General features: G+C 39.0%; 1 protein-coding gene across 1 annotated transcript in view; it reads right to left on the bottom strand.

The window, feature by feature from the left end:
* Bche (butyrylcholinesterase) overlaps nt 1–9503 on the bottom strand; it is a 54958-nt gene extending 45455 nt beyond the window's left edge. Inside the window, exons 1-2 of the mRNA XM_013016262.1 lie at nt 9355–9503; nt 614–2141 (exon numbers count right to left, since the gene is read on the bottom strand). Coding sequence (XP_012871716.1) covers nt 614–2133 — 1520 coding nt within the window. The 5' untranslated portion in view covers nt 2134–2141; nt 9355–9503. The remainder of the gene's footprint in view (nt 1–613; nt 2142–9354) is intronic.
* Between the last annotated feature and the right edge of the window lie 14333 nt (nt 9504–23836).

The raw sequence follows: 23836 nt of genomic DNA on the forward strand, positions 1-23836 counted from the left end.
ATAGATAGATAGATAGATAGATAGATAGATAGATAGATAGATAGATAGATAGATAGATAGATAGATAGATAGATAGATAGATTGATAGATTGATAGATTGATAGATTGATCATAGATAGATATAGTTCTATTTACATATATATATATATATATATATATATTTCAATAAGATACAACTGAACCAGGCTATATGGCATACACACACACACACATGCATGCACACACACACTCACACACACACACACATATACCAGCCTGTCCATATACATGTGAGCATCGTATATGTTCTGGTTAACTGGCTTTGTTGCAATAATTTTAATTCTTATGGTAAGCTGTTATTACCACATAATTTTTTTCTAACATTATTAAAATACTTTGTAATATTTTGGAAGTGAATTTCAAAAGAATTTCCACGAGAGTTTCATAATGATTTATCTTAAGAACTTTTGCAAAAACAAAATAATAAATGGAAATTCACTGCATAATGAAAAGGAAAGTAGTTTAGAGACAGAGAGTAAATAACACTTCTTCTTGGCTCTGATGAACTCAACCCCAGAGCTCAAGCCAGGCAGAGACAAACCAGAGAAAAACATAGATGGTAAATAGAACTTACCCATATTTCGCAAAATTTGCCCAGCGTTTCATTATAGATCTACTCAGAATTTCCTCGGGTTTTGTGTAATTACCTCTTCTTTCCAAAGGCAACCCAAAGACAAATTCAATTTCATAGCCATGCATCACTCCCATCCATTGTGGCCAAGGAAGTTTGGAGGAACGGTGCTCAAAATAGTAGAAGAAAACATTGTTTTCCCAATCCGAGAACTTCTGGGCAAATTCCAGGGCAGGACATAGGATGTTGTAATCGCCGATCACGTCGTCGAAGGCTTCCCTGTACTTCTCCGGTCTCTGATCATCTAACCAATCCGCGTAGTGGAAAAGGATAGATTCCTTCCCCAGTTCCCCCACTCCGGGGAAAAACATGTCCAACCCTTCTTCAAACTGACTTCTGGTGATGAGACTATCATTGTCTTTGCTGAAACCCGGGGCCCCGTACACCAGGAAGGCTGACCCTTCGTCCTTGTTCACACCCACCAAGATCTGCGTGCGTTTGAATCGTCTCATCTGCAGAAGGGCGTCGGGCATGTCAGCTAGGAAGTCATTGTCCACCGTGGGTCCAAAGTGGACGGACAGAAGGCTCTCGTGGGGAAGGACAAAGGCCTCATTGGGCAGGATTTCCTGGGGATCTTTGCGCCGCAGACACTGGAGGAGCTCAGTCTCGTTCTCTCTAGCGCAGCCCAGCAATGTGGCCAAGGTTAGCGTTCGGTTCCTCGCCTGGGCTGGGGACATCGCTGCCCACGGGGCGTTCGCAGACCCACTTTGCAGAATAGCCCTGAGGAACCAGGGGTGGCTCTGGGGGGACAGCAAATGCAGGCCCACGGAGGCGGCCCCTGCACTTTCTCCAAAGAGGGTGATGCTCCAGGGGTTGCCACCAAAGGCCGCTATGTTTCCATGGACCCACTGCAGGGCCAGCTGTTGGTCGAACAACCCCGCGTTCCCCGGAGCCTCGGGATTCCCTGGGAGCGCCAGAAACCCCAGCGCGCCCACCCTGTAGTTCATGGACACCACGATCACCCTCTCCACCCGAGCCAGGAATCTGCCGTCATAGACGTTTAAGGAGGACGTCCCTGTCTGGAAGCCACCCCCGTAAATCCACACCATCACCGAGGCATTTCTGGGCTTGGGGGTTGGCACCCACACATTCAGGTACAAGCAATCTTCGCTCAGGTCTGTGTTCGGATTCCACATCTCCGATCCAGAGAAGCCCGGGAAACTCTGATCTGGGTTCTGATGGCAGGAATTGGCGTACCTCGTGGCGTTCCAAATGTCTGGCCACGTGGCCGCAGGCTGTGGCTTTTTGAATCGAAGGGGACCCACGGGTGGCCGGGCATAAGGGATTCCCAGAAATGCGTTCACAGTGCCTCCCAGGACGGTCAAGGGCACGCCTCGGACCTTGCCCGCTTTGGTGGCCACTATAAGGTCTTCTTCAGCGCCAAGTGACTTCTCCATGGGCAGGCAGAGCAGAAGAGGCCACAGGAGAATCGAGGGCCCTGGCCTTTTGCCTTTGCTCTGCATGATGATTTCTAAAAGAGACGTAAGTAGCAGGTTGTGTTAGTGTCATTTATAGGGAAAATGTGAAAAGAAAACATTGGGTACCAGTTGCACACGTTTGTCATCCTAGCTATTCAGAGGATGAAATTTGAAGATCTCAGTTCCCTGCCATCTCTTGCAGGAATCTTATCACCAATTATCCACAGAAAGACCCCAAATGAAGCTGTGGCTCAAGCAGCAGAGTGCTAGAGTTGATTGAAGAAGGTAAGGGACACAATGCAGGTGCTGAGTTCCAGCCCTAGGACGGGCACACTAACAAGAAGACATCTTTTTATCATTATCAGGTGCTATGCAGAATTTTTTTAATGAAAATGTTCCAGAGTTTAATTTAGAAGGAAATAAGTCAAATGTACAGAATGTACTTGACTTGTAAGTGTTGTCAAGTATCTTTACAGAACTCTGTAGGGGGTTCTAGTACTTTGAAGTGGAAGTTTGCTCAAGCACCCATCACATTAATTCTCATCCATACACAGCCACGTCAAGAGTAACATTCACTGAGAACCCATTTATATGTTAGATTTAATTTCTACTGTAGAGAGAGCGGGGAGAGAGAAAAGGAAAAAGAGAGGAGGAAATACATAGAGGAAGAAAGCAAGCTAGACAGAAAAGGAAATAAAGCTCTTTGATTTGGTGACATTTCACTTCTGGTTGACACTCAATATACTGAACTAGTTTAAGAAAGTTAAGGAGTTATAGATGTCTATCAACGTTCACTTTGGTTACACCCTCTTTCCTTGCATCATTCTTTCCTCTCTAACATGTTAGTCTATTGCCAAAAGACAAGTCAAACAATATTTTAGCAAAATATTATTTAACAAAGTAGAGAACTGAAACATTTTAATAAATGAGAACAACTGACATTTGCACTGTTGTTGCCTCTGTTTGAAAAATATTTGGGGCTGTAGGTAAAATATCTGTATAAAAGACTTAAGTTGCCAGGTGCTGGTGGCTCAAGTCTGTAATCCTAGCTACTCAGGAGGCTAAGATCTGAGGATTGAGGTTCAAAACTAGCCCAGTCAGGAAAGTCTTTTAAGGTCTTATCTTTAATTAACCACCCCAAAACCTGAAGTGGAGCTGTAGCTCAAGTAGTAGAGTGCTAGCCTTGAAGGTAAAATCAAGGGTAGTATTTAGGCTTTTGACTTGAAGTCCCAAGACAGGCACATTAACTATCTCTCTTTTCTCTCTCTCTCTCTCTCTCTCTCTCTCTCTCTCTCTCTCACACACACACAAACACACACACAATGATTAAAATTTACTTGTTTTTATTCCATTTATGTAGGCAGTGGCTCTACAATTTGATAGTTATGTCGGGTTCCTCGGGTTGAATACAATCTCCATGGTAATAAGCACAGCTGCTATTTTGAATCGGAGATAATATTGACTCGAAAGCAATTTCAGTCGATCACATCTGTTACCTTGCTAATTGATTAAAACAGATGCCAGTGGCTAAATGCAATTGCATGGTCAGAAATACTTCTGTTTGAATTGTGCGCATAATGACAGAAATCTGAGAGGAAAAACTGAGACATGAATTGAGAAAGTGCAAGAAACCAGTGTAATCTTTGCGAGTTACAAATTAATAGATCTTTGATATGTTAGGAAACAAAACTAATTCTTGAAATTCATTTTATACAATAAAATGAATGATACAGGGCTGGAGAATGGTTAGAAAGGCACCCCTAAAATCAGGCATGAGGTCCATATGGCAAGTGGAGCCTTGTGGGATGGGCCGCATACCCACGCTGCCTTCCCCTTCGCTGCTCAGATGGCTCTATCCTGATGTCCAGGAGCCTTCAGCTGTGTCCCTACCCACAATGCCAGGTCCCTATGTGGGTTTGGCCTTCTAGATGTCTCCTTTCACAGCTTCGTCCTTGCCACGTTTTTTCCTAAGTCAAGCACTCCAGAGAGCTCTTCCTCCAAGAGTCAGTCCACGACCCCAGCGTGGCAGCTGGCTTGTGAAAAAAACCACAGTGTATGGGCACCTGTGCCTGCTTCCTCCGTGGATGGGATCTGCCAGGCCTCCCTGGCTGGACAAAGGCAGAATGACTTTCTCACCCTGCCCTTCAAACGACGACCATTTACTTTCTCAAATGGTAACTGCTGCCAAGGAAAAGAGCCAGGTTTCATGTATTCCCATGCTTCCACCGGGCCTTCTGGAACTGCCCTTTCCCCGAGTTCCCGGGGGCAGTGGGTGTGGCATCGCCAGGGCAGACAGCCAAAGCTTTACCTTCCCCTAGCAGCCAGCCTGGAGGGGGAAACTACCCTCCCAGAACTTCTGTTCTCTCTCTGTCTCTCTGTCTGTCTCTTTTTCTCTGTCTCTCTGTATGTCTCTCTCCCTGTGTCTCTCTGTGTCTCTCTGTCTGTCTGTCTCTCTCTCTCATTGTTAAACAGGGTTGTGGTGTGCAGTGAATTGGCTGCCTTTGTCTAGAGGGGTCCTGGCCTCTGTCCCCACCACCACACCTGTCCAGTCTTGGTGACTGTCCCTAGATGGGCTGTCCCATCTAGGGCTGAGCTACACACAATAAGAACCTACACCCTAAAAGATAGCCAGAGAAGCTGTATTTCTTGAGTTAGAAATCTGATATTGTGACGGTCTGAATATGTGTTTATTATATGACTGATAGAAAAAAATTCATAATGCAAATCAGATTGTCTTTTAAATGAACAAAGAAAATATTCACACAGAAATGCTGTGAATAAAGAGAGAGGAAACATGCAAGGTAACTTTCAATGAAAATAATGAATGTCTTCACATAATTAAGAGAAAAACAATCAAAATATTCACGTGCAAGTTCTCACATACATAACCACCCTGGATCTCTGTAAAGGTACAACAACTTCCCTTATGTTTTCTGATGCTGTAATTGCAAATGCAACCTGCATTACTGAAGACGCTAATCCTATTAGCACTGAGGATTTGTATTCCTTTTCTGTTTGTTTCTTTAATTTAGACCATCTTCAGGGCAGTCAAGAGAGGACAATCCCAATCTGTATTTCCAGCCCTGAAGAACTTCAATTTTACATCAGCTTCTTTCACCACTGCTCATACAAGTACTTTTTTATTCTAGTAGTTACAAGTAGTTTTTTATTCTAGTAATGACAGAAAAAAATTAAAATACAGTACATAACACTTAGATCAGAGCTGATAACCTGATAATTATGTCTAGGTCTATGTCATTCTACCAGTATTCTTCTGTATATGTAAATACATTTGTATATGTGATTATTGTGAGAGAGCAATTTCTGTTTTTAAAATAAAGGCACAGTCATTGTTGTGTCTTGTTTTGATATGATTAGAGGAATGCTGGGATCTGTGAAAAATATTACTGCACCATTCTGTTGTATAATATGATCATTAATTGTGATAGTTAAATGTTATAATGATAGGAAATATAATTTGCTTTTGTTTGAAGAATAGCATGCAATTAATATGTAATGATGTAGAAGTTCTGGTAAATATAAACATTTGTATAATTACAGCGGAATTTGGAGGTACTACTGTTATTCTTTCTGAATTTTCTTTTCCCTGATAAAAACTAGTTCCTTCCTCTTAAGCAAGTGGAGGGGGACATTAGGAGAAGAGCAAATTGACATGAGAATTCTTTGCCTTTTTGGAAAACCTCACTCATTTATAGAAAATGTCATCAGATGCAGTGCTGGTCACTGAAGCTCTGTTTCAATAAATTCATTTCAGGTTCATTGGTTTTCCTCATTTCTCTTCTTGAGAAGTCCAGACAGTGACCAATGCAAACCTAATCTGAACCAGTTTCTTTATCCTTACTTAAATATCAATTTGTGTGTGTATAAGTGTGCATGTGTGACAGAGAGAGTGTTTGTGTGTGTAGTATGCAAGTCCTCAGACTCCAACTCTGAACTCAGAAGCCTGGTTACTACACCTGAAAATTTTTTACTCACGGCTGGTTCTCTACCTCTTGACCAACAGCATCACTTCTGGCTTTTTGCTGGTTAGTTGGAGAAAAGTCCAAGCCTGTTGTACTTTTCTTGCCTGGTCTGTCTTCAAACTGTCATTCTCACATTTCAGCCTCCTGAGTACCTAAGATTACAGGTATGATCCACTGGTGCTCAGCCTAAATATTAACTTTATGTTTAAAAAAACTTTCCATTAAGCACTAATAACTTTTATCTCTACTAATTTTCATGCTTATCAAACTTTTCTTTAAACTACTAATTTTATTTCAAAGAAATGTAACTAACCACTACATTTTGGATGTATAAATATTAAATATTGAAATTTTATTATTTATATTTTAAAATAGCTAATAAAAGAGGTTATCTTATCTGTGTTTCTATTTTTATCTTTTTCCAAATAAGCCCAATTTTATACAGTACAGTTTATATAAATTAGAACTATTTTTAACAATGGTATCTACAAGTTCTCACTCTGAAATACTGTAATTAATAACATTAAAAACAATCATTGTAAGCATACCCTCATTAATTACTAAGATAGCAGTGTAGATCTTACTTAACTGTTTCACTCTAAAGAATGTCATGGACATTAACAGTAAATGTGTATTACATATTAAAACTTAAAGACATTCACATATGCAGTTTTATCTAATATTAGTTGGCTGCAATATTTAATTTAAATAATCTTTGTTAATTATTTTATATAAGCACTTATCTTTTCACAATATGATACTCTTTATCTTTATTTGTTGCTCTGCATTTTTTCACTAAAGGATATTCACACTTTAATAATTATCAGTTACATGATTAAACAATAAAAATGATACAAATAAGTGAAGACTACAAAATACTCTTATTCTCTATACTCACGTCTTGAATAATAATTTTTTTCATGAAGCAATTGATTCTTTTCCTGAAAATTGTAGTACAAATAGCAATCTAGAACTCCTTCAACTCCAGTAGTCCACAAACTAATATACAGAAGGGACAAATCTTTACACCAATTGAAGTTACCAGAATTCAGGTCACTTAACTACTGAAATAGTTAATGTTTGAAAAAGAGGTAGGTGTTTTGTTTAGAATGTCAAAAGTAAATGAATGCTAGGTAGAAAGGGAGACACCAAGAGGATGATAACTCGTAGTTTAACAGATGCTCTTGGATTTGAAATTTATTGGCTATTTCTGGAAAAATCTAAACTTAAAAACTATAACTTTAAAGTAAAAACTAAAGTTTTTATTCATTTTTGTATTTTTATTCAATATTGAACATGCCATAATTCTCCAGCAATTTCAATAATAACTATACAGTGAATTCTAAGAATGAATGTGATTGAATGATTAAAATTAAGAGCAATCTATTTACATTTTGCTTTTCATAGCTTGATATCAACCAAATATTCAAAATAATTTGCTCAACATGTGCCATGAGAAAAATGCCAAAAATATTAAAATAGAGTTCTCCAGGAATTGGGTAATTTTCCTGTTTTAAAGTCATAATAAAGTATGTATTGTATTGGAGAAAGCCCTTAAGATGAATTGCTTTAATCATATTAGAATGATCAAGTTGCATTATTAAGATCTTTTTGTGGTAGAATTAAAATAATTAAAACAACTCAATCTTTTCCCAAAACTGAAAAGATTGTTTGACCCAAGCTGAGTGAGGCAGAGAATTGAGGAGATTTCTTGTCAGACAGACTATACCAATGACTTTCAAGAATCTGCAGGACTCGTAAACTTTCTAGATTTCAACTAGGCGGTAGGAAGGCATGTACAGATAGGACATGTTGCATTCTGCGTAACATCTCTGACTCTCCTCAAGCAGAGTGTATAACAAATTTGCCCTATATAAATAATCTCAACAGTTAATTACTAAATTAATTGAGTGCTTAATTGAGTGATTGGGAGTTGAAAATAACCTGTTTGCAATCTGTTCAACTAAACTTTTCAGTTTATTTTGTTAAGAATGAACAGATTTTTGGCAGAAGTATCAAAACATAAACATAATATTTAAATATGTATTGTGATTACCAATAAATGAATCAAAACATGGAGTATATTTGTAGATACATTTGCCTAATTAAGATTTTCATAGCTTATACTTATTCAAATGCAATAGAGAGTAGATTCAAAAGTTTCTTATTAACAAATCTGTAAGATACTGCAAATGAGAACAAATAATAAGTCCACTAGAAAAAAGAAAACAGAAGTTTGAACATCCAATTAGTAATTCTATTAGGCATTGCAAATGGCAAACCTATTTTGTTGTATAGAGACCTTAGAAATTACCATTGCAACATTGAACCATACTTTAAACATTCATGCTTATCTTCAAACTAAGTAATGGTTATATAGTGAAGTTTGGATATATTTATCATAGATATTATTTTATATTAAGTAACCCGTTCACATAAAGTTGATATAACTTCTTCATAGATTATAAAAATATTGACATCATAACCTTGGCATGAGAAGAGGTAGAATTGAAATATAAATAATAAAATGTTTTGCTTATAGTTCAGGTTTCTTTCCATCTTATGTATTTTCTGCATAAAGGTAAGTTTTCAAACTTCGGAGACAAACATTTGCTTGTCATTTGTACAATGACAAAGAATGCACATAAATGTTAGATATCTTGCTACTGTTTAAAGACACACATGAGAAAACACAAACGAGAAAAGTTTGTAAAGGTAATGCACATTCCTTCAGTGTAAAGGAAACTTTGACCCTCCACTTGGCAGTTGATATTACAAAGGTTTCATAATATGTTGGCCAAGCAAAGTAGCTGGTTAAGCCACCAATGCAAGAAAAATTAATTCCATGCTGCATTTCAAAAGGAAAACAAAAAAAGAAAAATGTTCAAGCCTGACCCAAGTGCAGCAGTTCTGGTGTTCTTTCAAGGAGTGGTCACTAACTAGTCAATCTCAGGACAAAGTAGAATAAGATTTATGTTTTTCCTCCCTCTAAGAAACTGCTAAAGAACACAGACTTAGAGGATCCACAAGTGCTCTGCCCTTTGATACAAAGCAGAAAGAAACTCATTTCTTTCGGCGTTAAATGGACTGGGGGTGCACTCCTTCAAGAACAGACAGATCTGATGTCTGTGCCTCTTTATTGGCTTCTTTACTGTATCCCATTCAGCAATTGCTTCTATCACCACCAAAGAGACACAGCCAACAGTGAAGAACCGAAACACTTGCCCAGTCTTTAAAGAGACCTGCGTCTGGACACCAAAGGTGGAGATTCAGAGCAACTTACCTCTCACACTCCTCAAGGGAAGATGACCAAGTTTTCCAGGAGTGGGGACTGTGCACTAATGCTTCGGAGGGAAAGGCAGGATGCAGCTGCTGCTCCTGCCAGGGGCTGCACTGACATTACAACCCACTGTTCTGACAAAGCTCGCGAGAGTTGGCAAGGGCTGCTGGAGCTACAGGCAGCCAGTATCTGGACTTTCTGACATCTGTTCCGAGGCTAATTGCATGACTGCCGTGGTGATTCATTTACAGAAGTATTATTGGATCCGGCGTGATCATCGCAGATCTTCTTCTAGGAAGGAGGAGACAAGGACAGAGAAGTTTCTTAAAAAGAAAATGCATACTGTTTTCTTTTACACTACACTTCAAGTACTTTTCATGTTTGTTTCCTACTATGCATTTTTCCTGTAGCTTATTACTTATTACTCAAAGATCTAAGCATGCTTCTGAAGAAATAAGGGAAATCCCTCATATACCATAGATCTGTGGAGGGCTGCGAAGTTGTAGAGGATCAGCCATGAGAAAGCTGGAGCAACCTAATCGCTCGTGGGGATGACCCTCCAGAACTCAATACTTATTTTTTAAGTTTTGTAAGTCTCACAATTCCTGGGAATGTACAAGGTCCCTGCAGGAATTCACATGTCATGAACCTCTAGAGAGTTTACAGTCTGAGCCAATGAAAATACAAGGAAAGATGTCCCACAAACTTCAGCAGTCACCTGCTCTGATATACTTCCATCTCTACAGCTCTCCTCTCCAAAAAGCGGTTGGTGTCTTTCTTTTGGTTGGATTTGGATTTGAACTCAGCACCTCACTCTTTCTTGGCTTTGCTTGCTCACAGCTAGTACTCTCCCACTTGAACCACATCTCCTGCTTTGCCTTGGGCTGGTTAATTGTAGAGGGAGCCTCCCAGGTTTTTCTGCCTATACTGACTTTTGGGCAATCATCTTTAAGTGCTCAGCCTCTCGAGTAGATAAGATTACATTCATGAGCCATTTTTATCTTATCAAATTATCTTTGCCAGGAAAATTAGGTAAAAGCCTCATAATCCCAGTGATTGATAATCCTCTACAATGATGTAGTTATAAATTAGTATAAAGTACATGATTTGTCTAGGTAAAAACAAGGTTTTTACTTTTTTCATTTAAAGGAACTACACTGATAAATTCGCAAAGACTTATACAGTGGTAGCATCTCCATGGTCAAATGCAATCAGTACAGTAGCCACAGGAAAGTCTGTCTTTTTAATGCATAACAACTGTAATCCAGATGTCAAAATTTTTCCAACTCAAATCCATTGTTTTTGGTGCTGTGCACGTAATTAGCATATACTTTAATATTATTTTCAAACCTAACAAATCATTATGAACTGTTTTACTCTACAATGAATTCAGCAAAGCTTTTTTTTTTTTTTGGTCAGTCATGGGGCTTGAACTCGGCCTGGGTGCTATTCCTCAGTTCTTCAGCTCAAAGAGAGCACTCTACATCTTGAGCCACAGAACCATTCCGGTTTTTCTAGTGGTTAATTGGTGATAAGAGTCTCATGTACTTTCTTGCCTGGGCTGGCTTTGAACCACAATCCTCAGATCTCAGCCTCCCGAGTAGCTAGGATTACAGACAGGCATGAGCCACCAGCACCCAGGTTGGCAAAGCATTTGATATACTCCTGATGTATAAAATACAGCAAAAACATATACCCATTTATTTATTTATTTGTTTGTTTGTTTGCTTGCTTGTTTGTCTTGGTGCTGGTCCTGGAGCTTGAACTCAGGCCTGGGCTCTGTCTTTGAGCTGTTTTTGCTCGAGGCTGGTGCTCTATCACTTGAGCCAGAGGTGTACTTCCAGCCTTTTCTAAGTAGCTTTTATTGGAGATAAGTATCTCATGGACTTCCCTGTCCTGATCCTCAAATCTCAGGCACCTAAGTAGCTAGGATTATAAGCATGAGCCACCAGCACCCAGAAACACAGATTTAACTTTCATCCTTATACAATGATGCCAAAATAAATTCATTGGTTGCAAGCAGAATTTTAGGCCATGTTTAAAGTGATTGACTAGCAATATCAGTAGACCACACAACCTGAGTCCTGGGGCTTGAACTCAGGGCCTGGGCACTGTGCCTGAGCTTCTTTTGCTCAAGGCTAGCCCTCTACCACTTGAGCCACGGCCTCACTTTCAGCTTTTTCTGTTTATGTGGTACTGAGGAATAGAATGCAGGGCATGCATGCAAGGCAAGCACTGTACCACTGAGCCACATGCCCAGTCCATTGTTCAGTGCTTTTTACATCTAGGAAACCACTTGATTTCCTAGTTAGGCCGCTTTGATGGGCCCGTTGCTTCATTTTCCCCTTCGATCATTTCTTCTTCCTGTCTTGCTTGCGTTCCTCCCTTTGTAGCTCCTGGCACAACAGCTGGTTTGCTGCCGAGCTTTGCTCTCTCTCCCCACTGGATGCTGGAGGTCAGGCACAGGAGCCATGACTGACTGCTAGTGGACAGGCAGCATTCCATTACCTGGCAACCGTGGACCTAATGATCTGCTATGAAAGGGAGAGAATGCCCTGTAAGCGATACTGATGAAATACCACAGGACTCTTGACAGTGCATTAGCGCGGCTCAGAGTTGCAGCCGGGTCTCTGCGAGCTTGAGCAGCATGAGGAGTAGGAGAGCCTTGTCTCTAAGCACTTATACTACCCCATCACAGAACCTTGCTGTTTCTAGGGACTCAACCATAACTCAGACAGCAATGGACTGGCTATTTTCTCAGGAAAGGTTTTCAGGATGATTTGAAATGCTTTCATAACATCAGTCCCCACTTAGACATCACTATTTTAGGCCAATTTTGAAAGCTTCATCTTTGCTTTCATTCATGCTTTATTTCTTAGCAAGAGCAATCTTTTTTATGAAAAAGTATGGATCACAAGGATATATATATATATATATGGATTTTACATACAAAAGACAGAAGCATCTTTAATTTGTTAATATTTAGTATTTAATTCACTTATTTCTAACACTGATCAAATGGTTGGTTGTACATTTTTTAAGTTGTTTGTGTTATTTATCTTTTAAAACATTTTAATGACTCACAGCTAGTGATACTTCACTTGAGCCACACTTCCAGTCTGGGTCTTGTTGGTTAATTGTATATAAGAGTCACTCAGTTGTCTGCCTGATCTGGCTTTGAACCTCAATCCTCAGATTTCAGGATCCTGCAATGAGGATTACAAATGTGAACCACCTACACTGAGCTGAAAAGTTAATATTATCTTGCTTTTTGGAGAACAAGAAAAAGGTGAGGCTTTTTAATTCACAGTACTGAAATTACTAGGGCAAAGCAAGAGGAAGACAATGGAAAAGATAGAAAAGTTGAAAGCATTTTAGAATAAGGAGAATTAAAATGGTGCAAGGTAAATAAAGGAGGGGAGGAAACACATAAAGAGCACAGATTGCCATAGGAAGGACAGATCTAAGAAGGGCCAATATTTGTGAGCTCCATGTATATTGAAGACTTATAAGAAAAGAATGAAAGCAGCATGTGAATCCCTTTTGATCTTTCTCAACCTGTTAGTGGAGACTTTGTTTGTGTTTCAGTGGCACTGAACAAGAGTTGTGTGTTTAGATACCTATGGATGTGTTCACAAGGGGTGTTGCTTATGTCTGTGTGTGTGTACCTATTCTGCAGAGAGCTTAGCTACAAAACTCTGAAGAGAAAAGAAGGAAAGGCTTAATCCCTCTTGGAATAAAATGAAACGATCAAGCTCCTAAAGTCATGAGTCATCATTTCTACAACCACTTACCTAATTTGCAGTTTCCTAACTAATTCACATAAAAGTTTACATGAATGGAAGTTCTAATGAAATCAAAGGAATCATGATCAGAGCAGATCATGGTTTTCCAGACAACATTTTAAAAGTGGAAACACCCTGTTCCCCACTGGGGTACCACTTTCAAGATGGGGGTGAGCTGTTCCCCATCTTCCAGGTTTCTTTTCCTCTCATGGACTTTCTGTCTTCCTGTCTGCTTTCCTTCATGGTATTTCCAAATGAAACTGATTCTTTTGTTTCTTTGGAATGGGTTATGACTTTGGAAATGCCAACAATTTGATCTTTGGGGGGAAATTGAGAGGAACATTTGGAAGTCTTGGAGTCAAAAAAACTAAAACAAAGCAAATAAAAAGGGGAGGGGACCACCAAACTCAGACTCACCTTGGATTTTAAACTTTATTATCCATCTAATGCCAGAGAGCCTGACATTTAGCCAAGCACTGAATTGATAGCGAATCACCACAGTTACTAAATATAATCAGGCAAATACTAATTAATCTTTCTGAGCCTTAGTACAATTTGTATCTTGACATTGTTTTTTAGTCTGCTCACATTTGGTGATTGCATTCACAGCATGACTTTTATCTCACAAAGGAGATTTACACAAAGTGTATTCTTAATCCTGCAGACACTAATCCACTGCCTCCAAGTAACAGAAGGCATGTTTACCTGAGTCTTTCTGTTTTTTGTTGTTGTTGTTTTTGTTTTTGTTTTTAGGTGTTATCATAGCTTAAACTCAGGACCTCATAGTCACTTGTTCACTTGGCTAGTACTCTACCACTTGAATAACTCTAGCAATTTGGCTTTGTGCAATTTGACAATGTGCACTACTTTGCAGCATAAGTAAAATGAGATATTTCTCCTTTCACTTATTGACACTATGGTCAAAACAAATGTGAAAAAATGTATTTGTAATATAAGTTTTGTGTTTTTGTTTTTGTCGGTCGTGGGGCTTGAACTCTGGGCTTGGGTGCTGTCCTTGTACTCTTCAGCTCAAGGCGAGCACTCTACCGCTTGAGCTACAGTGCCACTTCCAGTTTTTTAGTGGTTTATTGGAAATAAGAGTTTCACAGATTTTCCTGCCCAGGCTGGCTTTGAACCGCAATCCTCAGATCTCAGCCTCCTGAGTAGCTAGGATTATAGGCGTGAGCCACCAGCGCCCGGCAGTGTAAGTTCTTTTACCTGCTTATTTTAAAGTATCTCTCCTCACTAGCTGACAAAAAATTGTAATAAGTGTAAATAAACAAACTTATTCTGATTTTGTTCCTTTTTGTTGTACTAGGATTTGAACTCAGGTCTTCAAGCTTTCTATACCACTTGGACCATTCCTCTAGTGCTTCCTGCTCTAGCTACTTTTTTGGGGGGGTGTGGTCATGGGGTCGGAACTCTGGGCCTGGGTGCTGTCCCTCAGCTCTTCAGCTCAAGGCTAACACTCTACCACTTGAGCCATAGCTTCACTTCTGGCTTTTTTCTGCTTATGTGGTGCTTTGAGGAATCGAACCCAGAGCTTCATGCAAGCCAGGCAAGCACTCTACCACTGAGCCAACTTCCCAACCCCTCTAGCTACTTTTGAGACAATGTCTTGGTTTTTCTCAGTCTAGCCTGAAGCCCAGTTTTCTTATTTATGCCAGATGGCCATTGGCGGCAAGCATGTATAGAGTGTGGTGTGGTCGCTGTTGTTGACACAGGGTCTTGTTAACGTTTTCCCATGCTAGCCTGAAACTATGATCTGCCTTTGTGTGTCAGTTGCTGTTCCATTGGTTCTTCCAGCTGAAGGAATAAACGAGAAATGTTCCTGCCTTTGTCCCAATCATTTAAAGGGTTTTCAGAAGGAACACCATGAGCACATTTAAAATCAGTCATGGAGATCCTAGGAGAGGATGTCAAGAAAGAATGCCCAAACCACAAAATATCACACCTTTGAAACCTGGATGGATGCGTAGTCCTATTTTAATTTGTGCATTTTTTCATCCAGACCATATAATCATAGGCACTTTAAAGTATAATTCATGCAGGTTCTTACTTCAGTTAACATATGCACATAGTAGTTCTTGTTCATTGGTAGGCAGAGGTTTGGAGGACTGTGTCTGAAGATTGAGCAGGATAAAAGGCTTATGAGACCATGCCTCAATAGTATCTGGTGGTCACACCTGTTTTTGTGACCTGGGAAGAGTTCTGAGACATCATTTCAATGAAAGAGCTGGGCAAGGTGACTGGGCATGGTGACATGTGGCTGTCTCATATTATCCTGCAATCCTAAATAGGTGGACTGCAGCCCAGGCCTGCATTAGACACATAGTAGGCCCAGAGCAGAAAAAGGTGGTAGCTGCTTGAATACATGCGTTTCTGTGTAATATACACAGGTCACTTTTCCTTTAACTATCTCAAAGGTACATTCTACCTCATCCTCAAACACTTTCAAGATTACCAAGAGAAAGTGCAAAATTCAAACGTTTCTTATGTAAGGGATTCTTTGTTGCAGGCTTGGTGAAGGATGGCTATGTACTCCACCAAGTTCTCAGTACCTAGCCCCAAACTGTGTGCTCAGCTGCTGTTATTTATTCTTGCTGCATTAGCTCAAAAAACAACTTAGCTGAAGGTTAGCTACATCTCTTATCGAAGCAAAGCAATACTTAGAAACCTTTATACTGTGCATGTCTGTATATACATATATATGCAGATACGCATATACAAATAAGACATATTTTGTGTGAATATATAAATGATATATATATATTGTATATGCATATTTAATATATACATAATATGTATGTACACACATATATGCCACACAAATATACACACACATATATATAATTGTACATATGCATGTATATATTTATTTATATATTGTCAGTTCTGGGGCTTGAACTCAGGAACTTAAGCTCTTGATTAGCTTGATTTGTCACTGCTGGAGTTCTAACACTTGATCCATGCCACTAATAAAGCTTTTACCTTGGCTCAGTCTATATGGAATCACACAGACTTCTCTGCCCAAGCTGGCTTCCAACTGAAATCCTCAGAGTCCCTATATCCTCCTCCTGAGTAGCTAGGATTGCAGGCCTTAGGCACTGGTGCCTGGCTGTAGGAAGATATTCTTGACATAGACACACAGTATCATCTTCATCATCATGAACATTATCATCATCACCATCATCATCAACAGTGGGGCTAGGCTGAGTTCCTTACTGTGAACACAAGAACAACCAACCACTTCATTTGGGATAACTGTAATGAACGCCTATATTTCCTTCTTTGAGGAAAGTTCATGTAAAATTTTACCACATTTCTGCTTCACAATACCAGATTAATTACATTTAGACAATAAAACATCAGCAATATTACGAGAGCTATTTTTTCCAGAAACAGACTTTTTCTTTGGATTTGACACTACTCAATGGGTATGGATTTCTGGAATTACCAACTGGAGCTGTAATTGTCAGGGACACCACAGCTCTATCTTCATTTTTTTTCTCCTCATAACTATTATTAACAGGCTTTTACTTGCACACACACACACACACACACACACACTCACATTCAAATGCACAAGACAAATTGTATAAAGGTCCCTACTGTTAGGAGCACAACTCACTGAGAGATATATTACAGCATATTTCTAAGAGGTAAAAATATGAACTCAAAACTCTTAATAGCCTTGTTTAATGTGAGGAGTCTGTGGCATGACTTATAGCGATCCTGAAAGAGAGTTGCATGGAGCAAGGCATCACAGCAGGAATCCTAGCTACTCAGGAGGGTGAGATTAGAGAATCGAAGTCCAAAGCCTAGAAAAGGCCTTTCGACTCTTATCTGCAGTTATCCTGCAAAAGCCAGAAGTGCAGGTGTGGTTCAAGTGGTACAGTGCCAATCTTGAACACACACACACACACACACACACACACACACACACACACACACACACATCCACACACAGCCAAGTAGGATGGTGAGGGATTTGGCATCTCCAATTAGGATGTAGGAGTACATCCTAGCATGCTGACACAGGAGGCTTTCCTGACTGTGGGATCTACCCTGCTACACAACGACCAACTTCCTACAGCTCATACTTCACTTCTCAGCATGGCAGTGGCCACAGGCCAGATGGCACACAGGCATCCTCTGATTACCACTGAAGAACAATGTCACCTCACAGAAAAGACTGCAGACAAATTGCCACAGACGGTGCTTTCTTTGCAGGTCTGAATAAAGAAGCTCTTTAAGTAGATTTATGGCTGTATTTTCAACATGTGCACTGCTTAGAAACTTCTATCCAATGACCAGGACCCAAAGTGAATTCTGCAACATTCACTTTTGCTGGAGTCTTTCCCTGATCACTTAAGATTTCTTCACTTAGCATACATGTTGAAAGATGACGCAGCATACTTTTATTATATTTCATTACAAATCTTAGGCTCTTCAAACTCTGTTTTTAAAAATACATTCTTACCAATCTTTCTTCTTTTGTTTGTTTTTGGTTTTGTTTGTTTTATTTTTTGGTGATCATCATTTAACATTATAAACTTGGGCCAGAAAGAAAACCCAGTAGAAAAAACTGCAGGAGAATTCTGGAATCTACAAGCTGTCAGCCTGAGTTATCTGTCCACAAACAATCTCTTTTATGACTAAGTCTTGTTTTCATAGAAGGCATTTATTACCAAGTTTGGCACCAGATTCTGTAACAGACCTTGGATTGTTTGCACTCAAACCTTGGCTATATGCTGTATGTGATGATCTGTACTGGATATGAGCATTGGAATGACTCACATGTTGTTACTTAGCTTAACACTGGTAAAGAAGTATCATTGGATTATTAAAATACATTTCTGGGGAAACTTCATTGGTGTTGTCACTAATTTTCCAATTTATTTCAATGGATTCGAGCATAAGAGCATAAATTCCCTTTCAACAAATGCAGTTGACCATTGCTTTCATACAATGCAAGAATCAACCACAGCTATTTTCTAATAAATGGCATGCATGCACTTAAGTGCAAATATAACATTGCTTTGGATGGAAAATGGGTCTACTCATCTAAGCTGTTACTAAAATATCCACTTGCTGTCATGAAGTGTTTTCCAGAAAAGACACATTTGAAGATCTAATTCTTCCATGTTGAGTTGCTTTTTAAACTGAGTATAATATTTTTGCTTGATTTCACTGTAGTCATGAATACACATTCCTGCCAATGGTGGCACCAGAGTTAGACTTTATATTTGCTTCTTAAATAAAATTTGATCTCTTCTGGTGTGATATAAAGGCTTGCATTCCAATATTCTCTAAAGTTAAGATATATCATCAGGACTAATTTCTTCTTCAGAAGGCATTTTCCTGACATGCCTTTTTCTTTTATTATCAGTAGCAGAACTTTCAAATTTTCTTGCCCACCACTGGTCACAGGCACTGGAATTTAGTCCTGAACTGACTGACATAGTGTTGATGGCCTTGTGCTGGATGCTTGATTGTTAGACATTACAGTTGGCCTACTGTAACTATCTTCCTTTATACCAAGGTAGGACAAAAGGCCTTCCTTGTTCCAAGTGTTGTTGATAGTGTGATATTCAAACATGTAATGAAAACTCCACTGTCTCTTGCCTATTTCCCTCACATCTGAGATCCCCTGTAGCTCACATTTACCAAAGCACACCAAGTGGTTCCCCCTCCCCAGCTCCGAGTTTTGTGCTCAAGGAACATCTAGGGTGCAGTGATTTTCTTCTCTTCCAGTTTGCTCATCTCTCTACCTTGGATTGGTTTCACTGTTTGCCCTCCTTAGCTGAGAACTTGGGTTCCTTACCAGAGAACTCGACCAAATATTCCCATGTCTTTCCTGGGTAACTGTATTCCTGTCAGTGTGCCAATATAAAATATTTCTGAAGCCATAGTAAAAGTATGCTGGTATGATGTTGGAAAAACAACAGCAATAAAAACAAAAACAAGTACTGGGCACTGGCTCACGCCTGTAATCCTAGCTACTCAGGAGGCTGAGATCTGAGGATCGTGGTTCAAAGCTAGCCCGGGCAGAAAAGTCCATGAGACTCTTATCTCTAATAAACCACTAGAAAACTGGAAATGGCGCTGTGGCTCAAGAGGTAGAGCGCTGGCCTTGAGCTGAAAAGCTGAGGCCCAGAGTTCAAGCCCCACGACCGATAAAAAAAAAAGCTCGGATTCCCCTGTGGAAGCTTGTCGTTTTTAAATAAGTTTCAAAAATGTTTAAAAACATTAATAGACAAACAGTGTAAGTCTATTAGCCCCTTATGGGCTAAAATAAATCTAACTTCAAATTAGTTGGATTGATGAGTCTTTTATTTGGGTTGCATTTCAACCTCTGATACAATCATATGATGAGTGGTACAAGTAAAAATAGTGAGTATAAGCTGTTCATGTTTAATCTAAGAAAAATTATCACAGAAACATCCTACCCCAGTGTAGCAATATTCGTTAGCAATATTGCTAAGGTTCTTCTTCCTTCCTTCTGTCCGACCTTCCTTTCTTCCTTTCTCTCTCTCTCTCTCTCTTTCTTTCTTTCTTTCTTTCTCTGTCTTTCTCTTTCTTTCTCTCTTTATTCTTTCTTTCTCCCTTTCTTTCTCTCTCTTTCTTTCTTTCTCTCTTTCTTTCTTTCTCTCTTTCTTTCATTCTCTCTTTCTTTCTCTTCCTTTTATTTTTTATTTTTTTTTGGTTGTTCAATGATGTAAGAAAATGCTATGTAAAATCAAGTTACAAGCTGGTATTCTCACATGTGAACACTAGAGGGCACTATGCCTAACTTCTCAAAGTGCACATCTAAATTAATAAAAGGTCATATTAAGACAGATTCCTGGTTGCCTACCCAGATTCTCCAATCCAATAGATCGGGTGTGACCTAAGAATTTTATTTGCTTTGGTTAAGAACTTTTTCAGTAGCACAGGCCAAGCTTTCCTGGAGAAGTTGTGTGTCATTATTTCAATGTATTTCATTCATTCAATGTATTTCAATATTGTCATAGTTTTCATTATGACAATGTTCTATGAGGCCTGCTCTTTCTACTTCCAAGATCCCTTACATAGTGTGCACACATCCAGCAGCAAAATTTCTTTCTAACCTAGGTATGTGGCCTGATACTTTCTTATAAATGCTCAGCTTTTCAAAGGCACATCACCTAGAGATCAAGCTTTTATACTGTGGACTTTTTTTTTTAACTGAAAAGGGGGCTACATTTAAAATTGCTTATGCCAAGAAAAAAATTTAAAAATTATTTTCCTTGTCCTTTAGTTGTTTTCATTCTTATATTTTCTGAGTAACCTCCATTTTCCCTGGTGTATGTATGTATGTGTGTGTGTGTGTGTGTGTGTGTGTGTGTGTGTGTGTGTTCGTGCATGTGTGTGTGAGTGGTTTTGCACAAGGCTCAAAACATGGGTTTCTCATGACTAGATCTTATTCTAGACATTGCTAATGGCTCGGTAGCATGGATAAATATTCCCAAGAGTAATAGGCATAGACCTGGATTCCAGACTTCAACCATTTACACTTTTTTCTATTGATATCAGTCTAATGAACTTATAAGTTCTTCAGTGTTTTTCAGAAAGCTGACAAGAATTCCACAGGGAAACTCTGAAAGGAACATGTTGGCCATGTTGAGAAAACCTGCAGGGAGGTAAGCCTCTCTTCTGTGTGATGAGTGCCGTGAGACCTATCAAACACTGTGACTAAGGCCTCTTCCAGGTAATGAAGAGACAGAACACCTGGGCCTCTCCCCTACACCATGTCGGCAGGTGCTCTTGGGGGAGCTGATGCGCATCTGCATCCAGTTTTTCTGAGGATCCAGGTCTTAGCACCAGGATTGGGCTATTGTCTTCCCTGCTCCATCTGCACTCTCCTTCTGTCCCATCTATTAGTCCAGGAGACTTGGACTTCTAACTTCTCAAGTTCAGATGAGATGCTTCTTCATCCAGGCCTAAGTCCTGTGTCCTGTTCTATGGCTTCCCCAGTTCTTGTTGTGAGAGAAGTGTGTGTCCTGCCACGTTTCTTCCCTTTGGCTTTTCAAGAATAGTTTACTCTGTGGCTGGGAATGGTGGATCTCCCCTGTTCCGATTGGAAGGGAGAGAGGGAAAGAATTTGGAGTTGAGAGCTGGCCATAGGGACACACGCAGACAGTCCACCTGCACAGAAAGTGTGAATGGGAGGGGTATGACCCAGACTGCCTTAAGCATGAGTGTGAAACTGTTAGAACAAACAAACAACAACAACCACAACAATGAATAATGAGGAGAGGAGCTAGGACATCTGCCTAACAAGCGAGAGACCCTGAATTCAAACCCCAGTCTGGCCTAAAAAAGAGAATATTTTATTGTCATAACAAAGCTTAATTTTTAATATTGAAGGCTTTTAATAAGAGATCATGGAAAACCCTCAACGATAAGGATTTTTTTCTTTCCCTTTTTCTTCCATAATATTATTACTTTATGAAATTTGAATAGTGTCGTTCAAGAGCCTTAGGTATAGGAAGGCAGTCCCATTGATTCATCATTATAATTTCATTGGTATAATTCCTAATAAAGTAAAGCTGAGACATAATAAGTAATCTAAAAATGCAAAGAAGTATTGTTTGGTAAACAACACTTTGTGTCAGAAGCAATATCACAAAAGAATAGCCACTTTTAGTGGTTAAAATACACGTCTCCAGAATGCTCTCTACCAATAATTGATAGGTTTAGCCCTAATACTTGGCATAGTTATTGAAATATGAAAATATTAATCTGTTTTCATAGAATAAATTAGCAGCAAAAGGAAATGTAGTGTCAAAAGCAACCTGGGTTCTTGAAGTTTCTAAACATATAGAAAACGTATCAATGAACTCAGGAACCATGTGCTACGTAAGTTTTCAGCTCAGGATGTTCTACAAGCTGAATCATGTTGTCAGCCTAGATTTTTGCTGGTGATTTTGAAAATGGGAGTCTCTGTGAAATTTCTAATGGGGTGGTGTCAAATCTTGGGCCTCCTGGGTAACTAGGATCAAAGTTGTGAGCCACTGGTGCTAGACAGCACACATATTTTTTAATTGATTCATTGAGAACCTCATGTGTTTTTAAATAAGAAAGAAACAATTGAGTTCTGTCTGCAAATATGAAGTTCTGAGTTCCAGCCCCAGGACCACAAAAAAAAGAGGAGAAATAACAATTTTTAGGTTCAGGAAAGCATTAAATACTGTGGAACTATTGCTTTCTAGATATCAAAAGATTCATAGATAGATAGACAAAATTTATTTTTAGTTGCAGCAACACTTAAGTGCAGAAAAGTACAAAATCTGGTATGCAATTTATTATTTATATCGGTTTATAAATGTAAAGTTTAATAATGTCTACCAAAATAGCTACACATGTACATGAGATGTCTTTTTTGCAGGCTATACAATGCAAATTCCAAAATGTGATTTGCATATATTCCAAATAGTCTCATGTGTGCTTTCCTTTAAATGTTTATGAAGAGTGCTTGTATATGAAAAGTGTTATATGAGACTCATCCACCTAGTGTAATTTGCGACAAAAAATAGGGCTGAGACCATACTAGAATATACTAGAATATGATGATATATACTAAGGCCTGAGTATTTTCCCCTATTCACAAGTGAGAGAAAGTCAGTATCTGCAATGAGAGTTCTAGCTCAGCCAATTAAATGCTAAAAATTTATTTATTTTTGTATTAAACACTAAAAAGTGCATTGTTATGATCAGGGCTTTTCATCTGCTATTTATTTATTTATGTCAAATGATTTATCTCCCTTCCTTGGGAATCACTCAGCATTCTGACTCACCAGCTCCTTATTCATATTATCTTAAAGCCCTTTACAACTCAAGTCTGATTAGTCTTGTGCCTTGAAATAAAAGCTTTTTGTTCTGAGTGGTTCATTTTATCCATGATTCTACAACCCATACTTCAAGGGGAATTGATTGAACACCTCGATTCATAAATCTTGATATAAGCATTTATTTTTCACTTGAAACAATATTGTCTCTATATGGAAAAGAAGGGAGAGTTTTTTTTTCTCCTTACAGCCTGAAGAACTGCAGTTGAGAATTAGAATGTTACAGAGATCTGAGAAGCTGTTTTTGTTTAAATCTCTGAACACACAATATTTTCAGCTCAATTGATCTGTTCTACACAAAATTTTCTTTTATTTTTATTTTACATTAAGTATCCAAACAACAAATTATAATAAATAAATTCAACAGATCATACATCAATCTTGACCCAAAGCAGCAGGAACAAATATTTTAAAAAGAAATCTCAACGTATAAATAATTCTTGGTATGGAAATTTCTAGCATTTTCTTGATGTGTATGTGGTGGGTGATTATGAAGAGCCCATTATCAGCACTGGGAAAAGTTTGCAGATTCATACCATGATTTCTTCAAATTGGATAATTTATCACAGGTGCATCTGTTAAAAACTTATAAAAATATAGTTACCAACATGGATGGGTCAGGAAAATAAATTTGCTTTATATCTTTATAAAAATGCTTTTGGGGGCTGGGAAGATGGCTCAGTGGTAGAGTGCTTGCCTTGCATGCCTGAGGCCCTGGGTTCGATTCCTCAGCACAACATAAGCAAAAAGAAAAAAGCCAGAAGTGGCGCTGTGGCTCAAGTGGTAGAGCGCTAGCCTTGAGCTGAAGAGCTGAGGGACAGCGCCCAG

This window comes from Dipodomys ordii, unplaced genomic scaffold, assembly GCF_000151885.1.
Source record: "Dipodomys ordii isolate 6190 unplaced genomic scaffold, Dord_2.0 Scaffold30, whole genome shotgun sequence".
NCBI lineage: Eukaryota > Metazoa > Chordata > Mammalia > Rodentia > Heteromyidae > Dipodomys > Dipodomys ordii.